Source organism: Manis pentadactyla, chromosome 6 (genome assembly GCF_030020395.1).
Source record: "Manis pentadactyla isolate mManPen7 chromosome 6, mManPen7.hap1, whole genome shotgun sequence".
NCBI lineage: Eukaryota > Metazoa > Chordata > Mammalia > Pholidota > Manidae > Manis > Manis pentadactyla.
Window position 1 is genome coordinate 63,115,899 of NC_080024.1, and position 21,513 is coordinate 63,137,411.

Consider the following 21,513-nt stretch of genomic DNA (forward strand, 5'->3'; position numbering starts at 1 on the left):
GGTAAAATCTGGCTTCAACAAAATTTAAGTTTACAATTTTTCTTAGAAAGTTAAAGAATACTTCTAAAGACTTGGCTTCATCTAGAGAATAAGAACCTTATGCTGTTTTGTAACTCTTTCATCAATAAGAAAAGCAAATTTTGGTAAAAGTTCCTCTTAGAGACCCAAGTCAACCTATAAGGAGAACATCCCCAGATTAATTTCACAGAGAAATGATGGCGACCCTGTCTTTTCAGTAAGGGAAACTGTTCATAATTTGTTTCTGTATAAGAGACATAATGCATATAAGGCAGTTCCGGTTAAAACTTAGTGGCAAATCTGTATTCTATTTTCTCTTTTGAAATCAAGAAACTAACTAATGTCCATTCCAAAAGCATAGAATTTATGTTGACTATTAAGCCTAAAGAAATTAGGATACCAAGACAAAATATTTGACTAAAATTATTGCTGTATTTGAATTTTTATAAATTTAAATATAAGCAATGTATTACCTAATATTCTGTCAGCTATGGTAACAATCAGTCCTAGACAACAAAGGCGTGCATTTGTTGATATAAGAGATATCGATTGGCTGAGTAAGCTTCAGGATTGGTCCAAGTACAACAGTATCATCATAGACTCCATTGTTTTCCTGACTCTCACTCATGACAGCTTTGTCAGACGGCTCATGCCCCTACTGGTTGTAGAATGGTATCACTTGCCACTGGGGCTACAGCTTTCCTGTTCTCTCTCTTAAATGTTGGGAGAGCTTTTCATACCAAAGCCCACAGAAGCTTCTCTTTGAATTTCACTGGCCTGTAATTTGTGAACCAATCATGGTCAAAGGCAGCCAATTACTCTGAGTAGCTAGACTGACCAACTGAGATGGCAATGACATTGGAAGTTAACTACAATGTCCACTGCAACTAGAATTATACTAGTGCTACATGGAGTTTCTCCAAAAGTCTGCCAGCACATAGAGAATCTTAGGTGGTTATTTGGCTTCCATGTGTCTTGATTTTTCCTACATGTAAAATGAAATAAATATCTTACAGTTTCTTTTTTTGCCTCATATGAGGGGACTGGGCATTAGAAAGTTGAAATAAATGATGTGAAAATGCTCTGAAACAAAGATGCAATTATTAAAATTTAAAATAATATTAACTTAGTTATGATTACTTACTGAATTGAAGGCCTGACTGATTTGTACAAAGAAAAATATGGCAGAGTTTAATCATAAAACATAAAATTAAGCCAACAGGAGAGCAATTTGGCAATAAACATCAAAAGCATTAAAACATTACATATTCTTTGCCTACTTCTAGAAACTTAAAGGAAATTATCATGTACATGGGAAAAGATTTAACTAGAATGATGCCAAATCATCCGTTCTATTTGTTATTGGAAAAATGTGGAAGTAATCTAAAGATCCAGTTGGAAGAGGCTAAGAAAATTAATTATGACATATCTACCATATAATATATTCTAATACATATTTTTTCTCATACATCTTTGTTACCTTGTTGTCTAGCACTGTATGACACATTGTATTTAATAAATGTTTGTAGAATTATCTGAAAAAACCTGTAGTTTTATTTATATATAGATTGGTTTGAAAAGATACCTACAACATACTGTTATGTGAACATATTCTATCATATTTAGAAAAATGTTGTGGAAAAGTATTTAATAGCAGAGAACAATACTCATAAAATATTGTTTACTGATAAAACCTATAAAATTACTTATAGTATGATCCCACAGTCATATTTAAAAGTATATATCTATATGTAAAGAAAAAAGACTGGAAGGATACATATCTAGAGGTTAACAATAGTAATACCTAGTAGGGTCATAGGTTGTTTTAATCTTCTTTTTAAAGACTAATGGAAAATTCAACTGAATTTTAAGTGCAGATTTAAAAAAGACTGAAGAAACTAGAGATGAAAAGTACAGAAACTGAACAAATAGAACTTTAAAAATTCATTATAAAGCACTTGTATTCATCAGGTCAAACCATTCCAAGCATATCTAATGAATAGAAAGCCTTTCTCATTAGCACATAAAAGGCCTGAAATATTAATGTTGAACAGAGTTCTACCATCTTCTGTGCTAAAAGCAAAATTGGAGGAGACATACAGTGTGGACTAAGGACAGAAATAGGTGTCAGTGGCTCAGGGCTCAAATCTTTTCTGTACTAGTAATTACCTTTCTTTGAGCAAATGATAATTTTTCATTATCCTAGTATATTGATTTGGAAAAAGAGCAGCGAAATACTGACTTCTTCATAGGACTGCTAGGAAAAGTCACAGATATTAAGTACTTTGAACACACTCAGCTAAAGCAACTCGTTTTAACATGAGTGCTTTAATGGAACATAGTTAAGTATTTTACTCTTCCTATAACCCACCTCAACAACGTGGGGGTAACACATTTGTTCAGTTTTACATTGTATCTCCCTGTCCTTGTGGATGCGGTGTTCAGCTGTTTATGTGTGTTTGTTGTTTTTGCCTGGTTATCAGCCCTCTCTCTGCTTTCTCTGTTTTTCTTTACAGACAATCTCTGTGAAACTGTTCAGTAAAGTGTGTGCCTTCCTTTGGCCAAGATGTCAGCACTGACCTGAGCTGGGCCAACTAGACGCTTCTTCCCAGGGATGTGGGAACGAGGTGAGGGCCCACGATGCGGAGCAGGGTTACCCAACAGCAGGGTCTTTAGTTGCTGCCCCAGAGACCCCTTTCAAAGGCCCGGGCTCTTCAAGGGTTCTCCAATTCTCTGAGTTACCCTGTGACCTAAAAAACATTGCTTATGTAAGGAGCCCACATAACAACGAGGGCAACTAGAAATCCTCAGCGTAGTGCAGGGCCACTTACGCGCTTACGACCTTCAGAGAGGACCCCTTTCCGTCAGCTTGCCTGAGCAGCATGAGCTCCTGTCCACCCTGGACACCCTCCCTCGGCATTACAGAACAGCAATTCTTGGTGGAGGCTCTTCTTTCCAGCATCTAAAGACTAGATTATACTGTGCAATGTGGGAGCATGAGCCACATGTGGCTTTTTAAATTTAAATGAATGAAAATTAAATAAAATAAAAAATTCAGTTCCTCAGTCACAGTAACCAACTTCAAGGCTAGTTAGTGGCCACTGGGCTAGCACAAATACAGAACATTTTCATGATCGCAAAAAGTTCTATTGGATACTTGATTTATTTGGTTGAAACAATTAGGCCTACACTGATTTTAGCCAACTGAAGCACAGATGAATGTGTATCATGCAATACGTTGTCAAGAATTGTTTTTAAACTCTAAAGGATAAGCTTTTAAAGAAATAAACTGTGAAGAAAAAAAAGTGACATACCTCAGGCTTGGAATCCCAAGACCTGGATGGATTTTGGCTCTGCCACTTGCCTTGGGCATGTCACTCCAATGTTTTTGACTCTCAGAATCCTCATTTTAAAAATAAAGTTAATACTAACCCAATGGACTCCTGTACAGACAAAGTGGTATAATATGGGTCAATGCTCTTAGCATTGTGCCTGACACATAGAGAGTTGATTCAAAATGGAACAATGAAGAGAATCTAAGTCGTCACCGGGCCAGGTACGCAGGAGGTGGTCTGAGGGTACTAGGGAGTGTACACGATGCCCAGCCCTCCTGGATTCCCTCCACCTATTGCGAAAAGAATTAGGATCGGATATCACAGGCCTCCCTTGATTGTACTGCTCACTTGCCTATCTTCCTCCCCTCCCCCAGGCGCACTGCCCCCGTGCCTCCCTACCTGGCATGACTTGAACTTTTCCTCTAGGAGCTTCTATCTTAAAAACACAGGCCAGTGAAATGAATGTTCTCAATCAACTGTGAAGGAGAACAAGTGAATACATTAAAAAATCAGAATTTAAAAAGAAATACAAGCTTAGTGTTTGTGGTTTTGAGTCTTAAAGATGACATGAGTTGGCCCACTATGCTCTCTCACTCTTCTGTGGTGTCATTTGCCTTAAGCCTGTCAACAGCCCATCTGTTTAAAAAAATTAGTCTAAACTCAAAGGTGGTCTTTCTTTATCCTTCCAACAAATTTTAAAGATCTAATAATGATTACCATGTACGGTGTTAAAAGAACACAGAGAGAACCTGAATGTGTTAATTTTACTTGAGAAAAACTGAATATAAGCCAGAAAGAATATATAATATATGTAAGTCTCATTAAGCTGTCATTACTTGGAAAGATAGTTCCAGGGAAATAAACACCCAAATCTCACTCTTACAGCTCCTTCTGAATAACACATTCAACTCAAATCTCCTATCCTCACACATTCTGTTGACTTCAAAGAGAATTATGGATGAACAAGAAAATGAGAATCAGGTACGGCAATTATAATTCTGAAAAAGGAAAACATGCCAACATTGATTGGATTGCTCAGAAAAAAGAAAGCCATTTCCCTTCAATAATTTAACTGCTTATAGAAGCCAGAGTGTTTAGGGGTCTAAATTTTTGTTGCTTTAAAAATAACATGAAATTGGAAAATACACTTTCACATGTCCTTCAAAGTTGAGGGTATAAGTCAAAGATTACTCACTTTTTAAATTCAGCTTACATTTTCTGAATGCTCCCTCTGTGCCAGACCCTGCAGCTATCGGCCAGTTCAACGGGCTGCTGAAAAGCTGCCCCAAACAAACTCAGCGTTCAAGCGGCCTAGAGGAACTGCCATTAGAATTTCAAGTTTTGTGTCTTTAAGTCAGTGTGATGACAATAAAAACAGCAATGAGGAATACATTTTGTATCCAGAGGAGAGGATAGACCAGAAGGAATGTGAAAGAAACGCTACCCGACAATGATAAGTTGTATATGTCTCAGCAGGTTACTGGTCTGATTCACACTATAGCTCAGAGGAAGAACACATAGTCCATATTGTCAGGTCTCCTTCAGGGAGAGCTGTCTCCAAGGATAGGGACCTACCCCTAATAGTATTCCCTAATAATACTCTTCTCCATAACCTATTCTGGCCAACCACACAGGCACAGATATTTCTCACCAGCATCACCTCCCCATGGTAACCTGGCTCACTCCTCTACTCGGGGTACCGAAGAGGAAATCATGGCATGGCCAAAGCAGCCAGAGAGAGCCTGGCAGAACTGCTGATGTTTCAGGGTTAGACAAGGCGGAAAGCACAGCTCTACCTGGGCCACAACTTACCTCCAGAGAATGAGATGAGATAATGGCCTTATACATGTGGGGTGTCTTCAAAGGAATAGGGACCTTCCACAACAAAAGGATATTGGGCCACCAGGGCTGGGCAAAGCTGGGTATTTGGCATAAAAACACAGTGCATCATAACAAAGTCATTTAAAACTGAATCTGCAGGGGGCAAAGAGTAAAAAAAAGGAAGTTAGGTTCTTAGAGAAATCTTTAGGAAAGCAAGAGAGTCTATTCATTTGTTCTTGGCCAATGGTTCTTATATGTTGGCTTGGAGTATTGTGGTTTTACTGTATGTAGAAGCACTGCATATAAAAACAATAATGTTGACAGACCCTGAGTCCAAAACTCAGTTTCTCTGGACAGTGGACAAAAAACATAGTATTTTTAAAATAGGCAGCCTGTACAAATGCTGAAGGCCATCTTAGCTGCAATGTATTAAAAAAATACATATAATTAAAAAGCCATCCAGGACAGCACAATGCATGCAAAATTAACACATGGGCATTTCTTTGTCTACTTTACATTTTGTCTTTTGTCAATATTTGTTTCCCCTTATTTATTTTTCACCTCCTATTTCCAGAGGAAACAATGAAGCATTAGGAGACAATAGAATTATAGAAAAAGCTGGTGGTAAGAGCAGAGAATTGGTGAGAGAAACAAAAGCAGGAAAACAAAAAAAAGACACGATAAAGGCTATGTCTGAAGCAAAACAAAAGCCCTCTGGTAGATCAAATTAGTGTATGTCCAGTATCTGAAGCTACTTGGTAGACAGGAGAGTAGGAAGATGGCAAGGGAGACAGGGCCAATGCCAACGATAAGCATTACTGGCTTCATTTTGGATTCAGTGCTGGTTCTTCGTTGCAAAGACAGCACTGTGGTGGAGTCAGCCTTGGTGGGAGAGCACAGGAAGGAAGATCTAAAGGCCTCAGGAACACTCCGTTGAAACTTGGAATCTAACTGTAAAGGGATTTTCAATGACAAAATGAATTCTATTGGCTGAGATTTGTGAAACTCACATCACTTTTCATAGTAGAAACTTACCACATAATAGAAAATGGTAAGAAACGTGAAAAATTTTACCTATATAAATCAGATTTCCAACATCTTTTTAAAAATGGATTTAAATTGGCAAAGTTGGAATCATGAGTAAAGGTTTGACCCTGACACTCATTTTTAGAAATTGAGATATAATTGACATATATCTTTGTGTAATTTTAAGGTGTACTATGTGTTGATATGATACTTTTACATATTGCAATATGACTTCCATCATAGTGTTAGCTAACACCTCTCTCACATCACATAATACCATTGTACTCATTTAAGTACCAGTGATGAGTGTAATACCACTAGGTGTTACCAGTCATTTCAATCCCATTTTTCAGTCCCAGAGAAGAAGCAGAGAAGGTGCCAGACAGAAGCTGTATGAAGCTTGTTTCCTTAAGTTCAAAAGGAGTTTGGCCTAACTTTAACACCTAGGGTCCCCGTTATCTGTTTTAGATACTTATTCTCTGAGGATAGGGATGCAATACTCACCAGGCTCCCAAATAGTAGTTTAAATTTTGTTCAAGCAGAGATTTGAGGCTGGCAAACTGGGCAATTAGGATGGTAACCAGCCAGCATTTGCATTTCAGTGTGGCTTTCTTGTTCTGTACTCAAGGGAAGTAATTCTTGAGAACTGATTCAAAAAACTCATTTCCTACTAAAAATATTTTCCAAGTCACTCAATGACTAATGCTAGTCATAGAAGTAAAAAGTCTAGGAAACTAATAGGTCTTAGGCAGAAAATAGATGTTTTGGTAAATTAAGACAATGTACTACTGTCAAACCCAGGGATGTTCATTTCTATGATGTAAACCAGTTTCACTGTCTACTCTGACAGTTCTCACTGTATGGTACATGCATAAATATAATGGGTGTCCAACTCCTCCTCATTCATGAGGTTCATGGGATTACTTTTAGTGTCCAGGATGACTGTGGGGCACATTCATATTTTTTGACTATGAGAGAAATACTGACTTGTTATTTATCTCCAAGACATGAACATTACTTGTAAGAAATAAAAATAAGGAAGACTGTGAGGTATGTTGTTTGATAATAAATTAAGATATTAACCTAGTTCTAACATCAAAGATGGAAGGGTCAGGAATCACATCCCATGTGCCAGCTACAGAACACACTCATTTCTAGCTTCAATTTTTTAAGAAGCAATAATGTAGTCCCCACCTCCGAGGATGCTTGAAAGGAAGGACATATTTGTCTTCCTAGGTTGTAAACACCTCACAGATCTTCCTTAGATGCCACTGTCCCCAATGTAGCAGCATCTTCCTTTCAGGCAGCATTCAATTCAGAGAAGATGCAGTTTCTCAAATTGTACAATCACACAATTCTGTGCAAATAATTAATCAGACAGGGAGAACCTGCTGAATTTTTCCTGACCTTAGCTTCCACAAATCAGGTTTATTTGAGGTTATACTTGCCCCTTGGAAGAAAGTAATCCCTTCTTAATGGGTCCCTTGAGCGTTTCCTTTCTCAAGAAGAGTTCTTACCACATTCTCCTTGCTCAGATGCCTTCAACCATTCCCCAATGCTTAGCTGTGCATTGAGGACCCTCCAAGACCCTCCAAGATCTCCAAGGCCAAATTCTTAGACTTCACCTTCCTTCTCCCACTTATGTATATGACAGTCTAACAAAGCCAGGCCACTTGACCTTCCTTGCCCATTTCTAGGTCAGTACTACTGTTGTCTCTCTGTATGGAAGGCTTTGTCCCCAACCTCTAGTTACTAGTCACCAGCCTTCCTTCAGGAGCACTTCAAATGCTACTTCTCCATGACACTGCTAGGTCCCCTTAGCCAGTCAGTGCTCCTGAAGCACTGACCACATTCTGCCTATGCTCAAGTGGTTTGCACATCCTTTTAGGTCCTCTGGCAGGTTATAAACTTCCTGAGGACAGGAGGATGATTTCTTGTTCACATTGCCTAGTCCAAAGCAACCAGCTTAGTGCCTGCCCAACAAGATACTCAACAAATACTGAATGGAAAATAACTCCCCTGGAGCAAGATATCCTGGCTTCTCTCTCTACTGCTCCCCAGTAAATTAACTACATAAAAAAACCTCAGATAATCTATTTACAAAATGAGAAACTGGAATAAGGAGATAAAATAAGTGAATCAGTGATATAATACATATAATAATAATGATAGCTTTACCTTGAGTATATTGTAAACATCATATAAGTGGACTTTGAATTATCAATAAGTTTTTGAGATGAAGCTTTGAACTTCTTTCAGTGAGAAATGTCCTATGATCTCAGTGTACTTAAAATGTAAACTGATTATTCTGAGATAGGCCAGGAGCATAGGATTAAAAAAAAGTACAGTGTAGGCAGTTCCAAAGTCATGTATGGATGGTAACCGAAGTGGAGAGTATCATCACTCTGAATACTTAGTTCACTAGTGAGTTCATCTCATTCATCCTCAAATCTGTCTTAGTAATTTGAAAAAGTACTTAGTAATAAAAAAGTCCTTAGTAATAAAAAAAAAAGTCTTAGTAATAAAAAAAAGGACTGGTTCACTATAAGGTGGTATTATGGATTGAATTTTGTTCCCCCCAAAAGATATGTTGAAGTCCTAGCCCCTAGCACCTTAGAATGTGTCCATATTTGGAAACTGAGTCTTTGTAGATATCGTTAAGAGGTCATTAGGGTGGGCCCTAATCCAGTGACCGGTGTCCTTGCTCAAAGGGAAAATTTGGACACTGAGGCAGATATACAGAAGGCCCCAGAGAGAATGCCATGTGAATGTGAAGTCAGAGATGGGAGTGATGCATCTGTAGAAACAGGGAGTGCTGGAGAGTGCCGGTAAGCCAGCAGCAGCCAGGCTGGACACATGGGACAGATTCTCCTTCACAGGCCTTGCAAGGGACCAACCCTGCTGTGCCCTTGATCTTGGACTTCTAGCCTCCAGAACTGCAATGAATTTCTGGTCTCTAAGCCCTCAGTCTGTGGAACTTTGTAATGGCAGCCCTAGGCAACTCATAAAGGTAAGTGTTTAGTCATACTCTGGGGCAGCCCAAGAACGTACATGCAGAAACAGAACCACTTCTGATTTCTAGTTGGAGCAAAGTTGTATCTTTTATGTAGTCAGCTTTAAATCCTTTATGGGCATAGGTAGAATTTAAATTATAACCCAACAGATGTCTATGGAGGGTGGGATTTAAATGATAACCTAAGAGATGCCTAAGGAAGACTATTCCTATTATGAATAAGACTGAGCCATCTGCAAAAGAGCCAGGACTGGAGTGGGCAGAAGAGGGTCAGAAGGACTGCTCCCCACTGGGCCACACAGGGATGCTCTCTGTTAATAAACATAAGCCCCTTCTAAATCAGTTTTGGCTACACACTGAAAATCAGTTCAGGATGAATTTAATGGGCACATAAAACTCTTCTAAGTGTTTACCTGTTGCTTCATTTAAAGCTGGTTCAAGGCGTATTGTTTCTAGAAAATGCTCTAAAATTTTTTCAGGTGTTCCTGACATCACAGTATACCTGGACAAGAAATAAAAACATTAGTTTTTCAAAAGAGGGCAAAGCATTAATAAGTAACTTTTCATACGTCTGGTTTTTTGTTTCTGGGTGTTTTTTATTTGAGATTCCAGGGAACCATACTGACTTAATTTATAGCCCACATTCATATTCTCCTTAAGGTAACAGAGACCATCTACTTTGTCAAAGTCCCACAGGAAGACAATGTAAAATCCACAAACTGAAGTAGTGACTAAAATGTTAATCTTTTTTTCCCTACATGGAACTGAAGTGAACTTCTTAGAGAGTGGCTCTGTCAGGCTGAGAACTAGCAACTTCAACCTTGTTCAGGGGAATGAAAAGCAACATGTAAATCCCAGGGCGGTTCGGGTCAGGCAGAGGGAACAGGCGAGAGGGGAAGTGACAGTAAACTAGGTTATCCATATATGGGTTACTTGTAGCAAAATTTCAGTCCCACATTGGATTCCTCTGCCTATTTCTGGAATGCTCTGTCTTCCCAATTGTACATTGGTATGTGCTCTGGAAATGCAGCTAAGAATAAAACAAGAGAAAAGAAAACAAAACCCCAAACACCAAGGAGAAAACACACTACAGGAACATCTGAACGGGAAAGAAAAATCAGCAGAAACCGATGTAATGTGTTTCACTGTCAAATACACATTATTTGGAGTAAGTGTGTGCTGGGGAGATGGTTAGTCATTATTTCAGAAGACTCATCTATGGGGCTCTTCAATCAACAAGGGAGGATTTATTTTTTAAATTGAAGTGGGTTATTTCAAAGTTGTATTGAAGATACACAAAACAGTGAATGAAAACTATAGGCAAAATACATTAAGGTGATCTGGGAGCTCCTACTCTAAAACTCAGACTCTGCTCTTCTGTTTGGCATTTCCCTTGAAGAAAAATGATAGGACAGAAAAGCAACAACGAAAATGAAATTCTCTTATGTTCAGAAAGCAGTGGTATATATAACTCAGCTCCCCATTTCTTTGTCTCCTCACCAGCACCTTTTCTTGCCTGTGAGACCTTGCAGGACATGTGCTGCAATCCCAAGAATATCTCTGATATATTAAAACTCAGGGTCTTACTCTCCTGCCTGAGGGATTGAAGAGGTAATTCAGCACAGGACCCTGTGCAGGTGAAAACAGAGAGTGAATGAAGCCACCCGGGTACTGAATGAGGTACAGCAAACAGAAGCCTACGGGAAGGAGAGGTAGCCATTAGCTAGAACGATCCTGTATGTGTGTGTGTGCACACACTCGGGACCAAAAGGAAGCTGCGGGGTTAAATCTTGGAGGAAAAACCTGGCTTTGGAGCCTAGAGGAGGAGCGAGGGAATAAAATTAATTATTCTAATTTAATCTCAAAAGTATGCCCCTTTCTCAAAGTAAATAAGGTAGAAGAGTTTTTCCTCCTGTCGGCAATGACTGATGAAAGGAGAGGGCATGTCTGTAAAAGACTTGCCACACTTATGTGGAAAAATTTGCTGAGCTCTTTCAGGAAGTCCTGAGATACGTGACTTTGATAGCACCCACCCAAAGAAGAAATCGGGCTTGGAGAGGGCGTTCAGTATCTGTTGAATGTTTACTATGCCCTGGACAGCTAGGCAGGTGCCCAGCAATGCTGTCGCATTTACTCCCGTTACTTAAGTATTATCTTCATTCTGCAGATGGGGAAAGTGCTCAGCAAAAGGAGGCAGCAGACCCACGGTCACAGGTCAGTAAATGTGAGAACTCTGCTGTGAGACAGGCCTGGCTTGGAAGCTTGTCCTTCCTTATGCTTATCCTTCCTTCCTTCCTTATGTGTGTCTTATGCTGCTGCTCTGCCTCCACAGCAAGGCATTCCAGACGCAGGCTGCGTTTATGTTCCCGGAGCTCAGCTGAACAGCAAGTCCATCATGAGATTTAAACTCCCTCTGAAGGCTTGTTTGCTTGTTTGTTTCTAAAAACAAATTTTGTTTCAATATGAGTGTAACTGTGTTACGTAGATGCTAGTAAACTGTAAGCTCAAAAAGGACAAAAAGAACTACAGAACTGATTGATCAGTGGGAAATTTGTTCCCTTGTCAAATATTTAACTGTGACAGGGGTTGGCTTCACATTCTAGTGTTCTTGGTCTGGACATCCCTGAGTTGGGGTATTACATCTGGTGAAAAAGAATAACGACCTGGGTGTCACCTGACCAGACAGCAGTGGCAGCTCTGAACTCCACCCACCAGGTCAATCTGACACCGGCAGATCTTTCTTTTGCTACCAAAGTCTCCCTCTAGTGGTACAGCTGCCCTGGCTGCCGCGCCCCACCCTTCTCCCTCTTCTCAGCGACACAGAAGATTGCTCAGGTGGTGACATTCTCTTAGGGCAGAGAACTCTGAAGAGGCAGGGCTGGGGAGCTTCGGGCCACAGAGGTGAGTTGGCTTGCAGGGGCGGGCTTGGCTGGAGCATTGCATTACTGCTCTGTTTCAGGCTGGACACTGACAGGTAACAATGACTTGACTTCTGCTTAAAGGAGGGATTTGAAGACCAGACAGCATGGTCTTTTCAGTTCAGTGCAGAAAGGAGCTACTCTAAAGAGAAGCCCACTGGTTACATCATCCAAGCTGAAGTTTTAAGCCTGTGACTGAAAATCTTTTCCTAACACCAAGTCTGGATATGAAGACACTTCTCTTTGCACAAGAGGCAGGGGTGAAAGGGGACCCTGAAAAGTGACTTTCTGCCAACAGGATGGAGCTGAGCAATTGGGTGATTGATAGTCTAAGGAAAAAGCAACACAGTAACCAGAACTGGAATAGCCATTTCAAATTCTTCTAAAATCAGATAACCACAGAGAAGAAAATATCCAAAATGGTAAATATTTGAGGGCTCCATATAGTTGAGCCATCATAAGAAATACTGTCTGGCTATTTATGTTTTAATATTACATTCAGATTTGAGTGACTTGTGCACAGTCAGGCAGTTTTGAAAGTTTAAAATGTATACATAAATTATTCTGGATTTCTTAGAGAGAAAGTAGATCAGAAAAATAACATTATCACCACTAACATAACTTTCTGTGAGCTCAAAAACAATAATTTCTGAGGAGACAGAGGCCCTAAAAGTTCCTAAACTTTTAAGTCTATCTATAAATACTGTGTTGCCATATTATTGAAGTTATTCAGAACATCAGGCCGAAATCCACTTACGTGTTCCACCCCCTTTTCACCTCTGGTCTGGTCGGGGAAACCTCAACATGGAGAGTGACCCCGTTAGAGAGTGACTCTTTACTTTTCAGAAACTGATTTTTGTGGTGCATGATTTTATACTCACTGACATTTCTTGAATGGTTTGCTGTGAGTATGTACATGTTATTGCATTATATAAGAATCTGGATTTGGTCTGCAGAACACACGAGATATAACAGAAATCAGATCCAGGCCTAAAATAAATTTAATACATGTGGCCTCTCCTTTTCTCTTCTCTTCAGTTTGATTTAATAAAAAATCTATATTTGGAAGGCTTTCTGAATAGAAGCTGTTGTAACAAGCAAATGCTTTTGATCATTTCCCCGATGGTAAAAGAGGTGAAGGAAGGAGGCCTCAGGGGGACTTTGCGGCCAAATGTTTCAAGGTGAAGGAGAGTTTTCAAGGCTTACTCTTTCAGGTAGCAAAGTTTTCTTGACACATCTGAGGCATTATTAAAGAATGCAGATTACCACTATGAAACGCTCTAGTTATAGTTAAGAGCACAAAAGAAAATCACTGAGGGTAGTCCGAACCTTCACACAAAAAATGTTTTCATTCGCATCCTTCTCTGTGGGCAGAAAGGACAACTGTTGAAACCATTTGAGCAAGAACATTTTCAAGAATAAATAGTAGTGAAACAAAAAAATAAACAAAGAACTCTGGATGGCAATTTTACGGGTTTGTAAGTGACAGGGCAGTTCTCCATATAGTCCATTTCATGTCAGCCCGTTTGAAATACAGATTGGTTTGCAATATTTATTGGATAGCATTGAGTTACATATTTTGCCATAATGAACTGTGAGTCTGAAGGAGCAAAAGCATAGAAGCTGGTTAAGCTGGACTTAATCCCATCTCTACCATTACAAACTTTGTAATCTCAGGTAAGAAACTTGCTTTTGCTGAGCCTGTATTTCTCCATCTGTTAAAAGGGCTTGTAATAAAGATTACATTGAGTAGGCAACATACATCTTGGCTATTCAATAATATTACAATTCTTCCTGTCTTCTTTGCAAATATATAGATTCACACGGATGAAAATGTCTGAGCCTTACTTAGACTTTTAGTCTAAACAATACACATTCATTGGTCATAGTGAGTGTCCTGATTAAAGGGAACACTCTACCTGTGTGTCAAACAAAGGAAAATTATTTGGGATGTATTCTTTTTCAACACATTATTTGGTGACTTTTTTTTTTGCTACAAAATTGGTGTTTTCATTATACTAAGACTGAAAATTAATCTTTATTTTAAAAATGAGCTTCTGTAATTATCTACAATTTTTTAGAGCTACATTTCCTAATTCTCCTATCTTGCTATTCAAATTTTGGTATACTTGATGAAAATGTGGGAAGTTGCAACAAAAGATGGAACTGAACATAGATACACTGAAAAAGGCTCAGGCTAAAAAAGGGGCCCTGAGATGTGAAGCAAATGCCCCTTTGACATTAGCAGGAATAAGTGTGGATGAGGACAAATGGATGCTTCTGGGATGCAATCAGTAGACTGTACTCTATTTGAAGTCCATGTTTCTGTCAAAGATGCTCATTCTAGTAATAAGATGAAAACACTTCTTGAGAAATTCTACATATGCAATTCAAATACTACATATGCAAAAAAAGGCTCTCATCACCCAGGACCTTCGTATCCTGTGAGCTGCCTGGCATTTCTATTTCCACTGTGCTCACCAATGCCTTCTATTGCAAAGCTATTACAGTTGAACCATGTATATAGAGAGCGTTTTCAGAGTAGGTGAACATCCCCCACTCCCTGAATTACTCCAGGCAGCACCAAGCTCAAGGCAGCGCCAGAACTGATACATTATACTCCACAAGATGTGTGATTAGTCAATAGGGAGAAAAAAGTCCCCCACAATGCCGTCTTCCATAGGAAGGGAGAACATGCTATTGTAGAAATGATGATACCATGTGAAAAGGTTAATCATAGTCTGGCAATTGCAGTGTTGGAGGCAAACCTACTTTTGCTGAGGCTGTGAGTTTCCTTGATTAGAAGCCCTGTTTCCTGCTGGGACCTTCTCCAGCACCAAGACATCTTGGTCATGTTCTTTAAGTCTGACTGTATTCGCCTCAACGTCCTGCAAATACAAATTATACCACATACAGATGCTGCCATTTTTCTCAGACAATGAAAAAAATTTCAGATGCTTCAGAAACTCATTTGGCGCTTGTGATGCTAATTGTTGCATCTACAAATGAAGTCATTTTCAAAGTCAGGGCTGGAATGGTCAGAGACAGGATCAGATGAGGTTTGAGGCATATGGTTTTAAAACTGCTTTTACCCCAGATACAGAAAAACAGCAGAGTAGAGAGGAGGACGGTTATGCTCAGAGAAAGCTTTTAGAGAGTGTGGTATAGCAAGAAGGTAGGGGAGTAAATGCACATATTCTTTGTAAATATATGTGGCAAATAACACTCATCTTCAGAGAAGTTTTCTCATCCTGATTTTCTTCTGAGGGTATTCAGTTTTCATAGGAGTGGTACCTTTTCTCTCTAATAAAAAGACTTAATTTAAAAAATCAGTTTGAAATTAGTCAAAAATATTTTTCAGTTGTTTTGAATAGTTTTACAAACTGCATCAGTGATAATGGTCCGATTCTTTCAAAGAATAATTCTTTCAGAATATAAATTCCATGTGTGTAAACCTCAAAGTATTAGTAAAGCTTACCTCTAAATTTCAACATCATCTTAATAATCAATTAAAAATGTTTAATGTGCTTTTCTTATCATTTGGCACCCATTTTAAAAGAGATCAGATAAAAACCAAGTCATATTGCATGTGTTATTTTTTCAATATTATTCAATGTGTGGTTTTTAATTTAACTTTCTTTGTACTAAGAGAATGAATGCTTTCCTAAGACAAACTTTGCTGTAGGAAAATTTTCCCGCCAAAGTCAAATGCTTAAGGCTGTGTAGATATAGGTGTCTGCACCTAAGGAATGGAAAATGATAATTGTAAATCATCTGTAAATAATGGCAAGTGTACTGGAAAGCACAGAAGCTGCATTTGGGGTGTTAGAGTAGGAGGGAGAGAGCTGCTGAAAACTGGGAGAGGCAGAGAAGGGAGTCTGTGCTGCGAGCCAGCAGGGAAGCAGAAAGGGGATCCAGTGACCCTAGAGGGTATGGTCTCCCTGAGTGAACTCAAGCTCAGGCAGGATGTGCGGCTGGCCACCTGAAAGGCCAGGGTGATGGGACACCATCATCATCCCCAGCAGTCCACAATCAGGTCTCTACCAGCCAAAGCTGGGCCGTCCCTCCCAAGGAACCAGGCATTGTGGAGAAAGACCAGGAACCATCTCTTCTAAACATCACCCACTCTCACAAATACCTTAAGAAGCTTAGATCCTGAGGCTCATCTGCAGAACCAACTTCAAGTGCAATTCCATGGCTCCCTCTACCACCCCAGTTATTCTTCACCTACTTGCTGAAGTCTGAAATGCCTTTAGCATGAATCAATTGGACATAAAGCACTTGAAATGAAAACACTTCTTTGGGGTAATGATGACTGATGTTAATTCCCACTAACAGTAATCCCTCAATAATTCAAGAGTGTGATGATATATATGAGAAAGATTTAGATTTGGGAAGCAAGAGGAGGTGGAAGCTAGGAGGGTCTAGGAGAGAGAGAGACAGAAAGAATGAGGAAAGCCTATAGAACTGCCAAAGAGCAACAGCTCAGACTTTGATGTTTTGCCAAGGGAATCCCACTTTTTCTTCAGTTCCCCATGGCCAGTCCCTGTTTGTGCAGGGCTGTTTGGTCCAGCAGAGGGTACCACACTTGCAGCTTTACTGGAATACCGCCTCTGGCCCCTGGAACTCCCACCACACACTGAACACACCAGGTTTGTGCCCAAGGCTCTTGGTTCTCAGAACGTTTGTTAATCACAGCACTGCTTGATTCACGCTATCGTCAAATCTTTGCTTTTCTGGCAAAAGGAAACAGGGGATGCCCCTCAACCACACTTTGCTCTGGACACACCCTCAGGATCCGGTTGAAATCTTCCTTGTCCACTCTTAAGAAATGACAATTATCTTCTCTCAAGACGATAGAGGCAGCTCTCGGGGCATCATTGACTAGTGCTAACTTGCCGAAGTCATCTCCTTCGTGCAGGGTGCAGACCACGCCCTGGAGAGGATGGGAAATTCAATGGAGACAATTCCCAAAATACAGCAGGCCCCCGCCCACTGCAGACCAGGAGCCCCAATTTCCCTCAGACACTGGGTCATACATGGGCTGTACCCAGGGATGCCAGGGGGAGCTACATAATTATATCATAATGTCTCACATTTCTTTCATTAGGGAATATGGGCTATGGCCTAACTTACATATATATATTATAATGTATAAAGAGATGGGCCCCAGAAAGTTCAATGCTACTCTGAATTTAATAATTAAGATAATTTATTATTAGAGACACTGTAATACCTTTTCTACATCAAGGAACAATGTTGTTCCAAATTTAACTGTAGCACTGCACTGTTAACACTCAGAGCCACACTAATAAATGGAGCATAATAAAGTTTCAAAAAGAAAAAGATATACATACTTTGCCATAAATGACTACGTTCACTGATCCTTTTAGAATAATATACCAGGAGGTACCTTCTTCTCCCTGGTTAAACACTACATACAAAAAGATAAAAAGACTTATGACAGGAACAGAAGCACATCAATATAAATTACAGCTTATCAAATTGTCATTTTTAAGTCCCCAGAATTACTCATTTATTCCAGAGGGAAAAAAATTAATGGCAAATACTAACTTATTCAGATGGAATATGATTTCTTTTTCTATAGAACACGAAAGAAACAGAAATACTGCACTACTTGCTATGCCCTTAAAGACAGGTGTTTACTAGACATCAGTTCACCAGCAACCCATTTCTTAAAGCAATACACTTACCCCCACAATTCAGCAAAAGTTATTATGCCACAGAAAACAGTTTTAAAGGGTAATCTGACCAGTGATACGAAGTTTGAAAGCATGGGAATCAGCACCGCAGGTTGTGTATGGATACATATATACATATTTTTTAAAAATGTGTTGGAACAATAAACACTACACGGAGGATGGGAGTCATGTGGGGAGGGAAAGGAACAAATGAGGTAAAGGGCTATCAATAGTGTCTATAATTTTATTCTTTAGAAAATATGGAAAAATGTGGCATAATGTTAGTGTTTGACAAAGGTTAAAAAGGTGCTTGTAATAATCTATTTTTATTTGAACTATTTAAATGTTTCATAATAAAATGAAAACTAGTAAGTGTAAATTAAAAGAATAAAAGGGAAGTTGCAAGTCATCCATGATCATAAATATTAAAAAAATGAATCTTTAAAATTAAAAGAAAGACCATCCCCACTAAAATAAACATCAGAAACAGAAATACCACTTTTGATGACTGAAAGTAAAACATTTTGAAATATAATTTTGTCTTTTGTTTTACATTTCATTCTGCCTGCTTATTTGACTAACACAGCCTGAAGAGCCAGCCAGATTTTCTAAAGAACATCTCTTGAAAAGTTAACAGGGGTTTAGGAAGTTTTGGTTTAAATGGAGTGACCATTTTTCTTTATTGCAGAACTTCGGAGAACCTTAACATGCTGATGTGTCTTAGGATTCTCCAAGACAGATGACAGCAAGCGGCATCTCCTGACCCAGCAGACCACACTAACCTCACCTGTCAAGAAGGATTTGGTAGAACTTGTGGGAAATGACAGTCTAAATAATTTTGTTCACATTTATTAATATCAATTTCAATTTCTTGCTTCCAAATATGATCAGAGAACTAAACTACAGCTTGGGTTCTGGAAAGGTACTATATATTAATCCTGCGTAAGTATTTGGGGTAAAGAACTTCTTTCGGGGTTGGAGCTGATAGTGAAAGTGAGAGAAGGAAAGGCAGCTCGGGTAATTTATCATTTTAACTAGCAAGCTCAAGAGTGACCATTCTTCTAAAGCCAAACTGAAGTGAGGCCACTGTGAAAAGTCTTCCCTAGGGTCCTGCCTGAGGAACAGTGACTTCATTCTGTCTTTTTTAAACACTATCTTGAGCAAGTAGTGAGACATGGTGACTCAGGCAGGCAGCTGCTGCAACTCTGGTGCTACAGAATAATGGCCACACGCTGAGAATAAACACAGAGCCCCAACACAAGAGTGCCACATGACATCCTGCCAGGTCTGACCCCCACCCAAGAAAGGGGCGCATCTGCAGTCAGGCTCCTGTGGCCTCTGCTGGTGAGGGGGCTGGCCAGGTGCCATGTTCGGGTGTAGCTTTCACTTACACACAGTTCCTCCTTTGGCATGAGACTCAAAAATGAGAACACCTGCTAGCTCCCGCTTCACCTACGAGAACAAAAGAGAGAATGGGGAAAACCCAGACAGTCAGAACAGGCTTGTTCTCTTCCTGCCCAGCACTGTCTGTACCCTTCATCCCACACTCCCTCTCCCACGGACCCTCTCTCACACTCCCTCTCCAAAGGCCCTCTCCCACTGACCCGCACCCACTGACCTGCTCCTACGGGCCCTCTCCCACTGACCAGCTCCCAGGGGAACTCTCCCAGGGGCCCTCTCCCATGGGCCCTCTCCCACGGGCCTTCTCCCACTGACCCGCTCCCATGGGTGCTCTCCCACTGACCCGCTCCCATGGGCCCTCTCCCACGTACCCTCTCCCATGGTCCCATTCCCACTCACCCTCTCCCACGGGCCCATTCCCACTCACCCTCTACCACATGCCCTCTCCCACTGACTGCTCCCATGGGCCCTCTCCTACAGGCCCACTCCCACGGGACCATATCCATGGACCCTCTTCCAGAGACCCGGTCCCACGGGCCCTCTCCCACGGATCCTCTCCCACTGACCCTCTTCCCATGGGCCCTCTCCCACAGGCTGTCTCCCGTGAGTCCCACAGGCCCTCTCCCACTGACCTGCTCCCACAGGCCCATTCCCACTGACCCTCTCCCACGGGCCCTCTCCCACTGACCGCTCCCATGGGCCCTCTTCCACTGACCGCTCCCATGGGCCCTCTCCCACTGACCCTCTCCCACGTGCTCTCTCCCACTGACCCTCTCCCATGGGCCCCCTCCCACGGGCCCATTCCCATTGACCCTCTCCCACATGCCCTCTCCCACGGGCCCATTCCCACTGACCCTCTCCCACGTACCCTCTCCCATGGGCCCTCTCCCACTGACCCTCTCCCACGGGCCCTCTCCCACTGACCCTCTCCCACGTGCTCTCTCCCACTGACCCTCTCCCATGGGCCCCCTCCCACAGGTCCATTCCCACTGACCCTCTCCCACGGGCCCTCTCCCACGTGCCCTCTCCCACATGCCCTCTCCCACTGACCCTCTCCCACATGCCCTCTCCCACCTGACCCGGTCCCACGGTCCCACTCCCACAGACCCTCACCCACGGGCCCTCTCCCACGGACCCTCTTCCACCGACCCGGTCCCACGGGTCCTCTCCCACTGACCCTCTCCCACTGACCCACTCCCACTGACCCTCTCCCATGGGCTCTCTACAACTGACCCTCTCCCACGGGCCCTCTCCCACTGACCCTCTCCCACTGACCCTTGCCACTGACCCGCTCCCATGGACCCTCTCCCACAGACCCTCTCTCATTTCACTTGTTGCCAGTCCTATCTAGACCACTTTAGTAGATTTGCCACCAGATTCTCAAAAGTTTTACAAAAGCTATTTTATAAGCTAATTAATGCAAGACAATCCCCCCCAGGGACCATCTAAAACATGGTTTCACGCGTATGCAGTAGCCCACTTTTCTGGCTGACTCGTCTTGGCTGAGAGGGCGAGAGCAGCCACAGCGCCCTGTGACAGTGCTGCTTCAGAGGCTCTTCCTTCCATCACACACCAGGCAACGCTGTGCACATGTAGGGGAATTCAATGTCTTGAAGGTGAATAATTAAGCCTAAATGTGTGAGCAGATTTATATTCCTAGGTAGCTAAACTATTTTTTAAATTTCCAGTTTTGGTCCCAAATTATGGCTCTATCTTTCTAAGAACTAACTAATCTGAGGGTTTCCCACAGTGCCTGGGTACCTAGGGCTTGAGATGGAAGAGAAGGCTGCCCACAGTCCTCCCAGTTCCACCAGCCTGGGGGAGTCAGAATGGGGCTATGCTGGGGACCTGCAGCACAGGGAGGGAAGAGGGGTCTTCCTGCACTTCCCTCTGTACTGAGCTTGTGGGGTGCCAGGGGCTCCCCAGGTGAGGCTCCCATGGGCAGAGTGAGGATAACAGGGGCAGTGGGGAGCAGGAAGGGAGACTGGGCTGGACTGCACCCCTGGATACCCCAGGTCTGTGAGCACACTTCTGGACCCCCAGCACTGTGGTGGGGGGTGGGATTTGAAGGCAGCTCTGTCTTCCCTGAAGGGGAAAGGGTTGGAGCCCTTCTGCTTGAGGCTGTAGCAAATGCCTCCCTGCTCTCAGCGGAGATCTGTCCCCTGTCCCCCAGAGCAGACTGCAGGCACCACTACCATGTGATAGTGCTTGCCTCCTAGTGAGCTGGAAACACAAGGCAAATTAGGCATGTGGATATTGCTGAGGGGCCTTAGTATATA

At 41.6% G+C, this 21,513-nt stretch overlaps 1 protein-coding gene across 14 annotated transcripts in view; it reads right to left on the reverse strand.

Moving 5' to 3' along the window:
- The window catches only part of RAPGEF4 (Rap guanine nucleotide exchange factor 4), a 312,049-nt gene that overhangs the window by 39,453 nt on the left and 251,083 nt on the right, over positions 1-21,513 (reverse strand). For 12 of the 14 annotated variants that reach the window (XR_008998260.1, XM_036876921.2, XM_036876920.2 and 9 more), the window contains 6 exons: positions 19,225-19,285; positions 17,489-17,565; positions 16,921-17,067; positions 14,904-15,019; positions 9,627-9,715; positions 5,249-5,327 (listed from right to left, as the gene is read on the reverse strand). Coding sequence is in view for 12 of the 14 variants with exons in the window: in XM_036876921.2 (XP_036732816.2) it covers positions 5,249-5,327; positions 9,627-9,715; positions 14,904-15,019; positions 16,921-17,067; positions 17,489-17,565; positions 19,225-19,285 (569 nt within the window). In the remaining 2 variants the exon portion in view is untranslated. Of the gene's footprint in view, positions 1-5,165; positions 5,328-9,626; positions 9,716-14,903; positions 15,020-16,920; positions 17,068-17,488; positions 17,566-19,224; positions 19,286-21,513 lie in introns of all 14 variants that reach the window. The other 2 variants (XR_005023015.2, XM_057503902.1) reach the window with 1 other exon arrangement.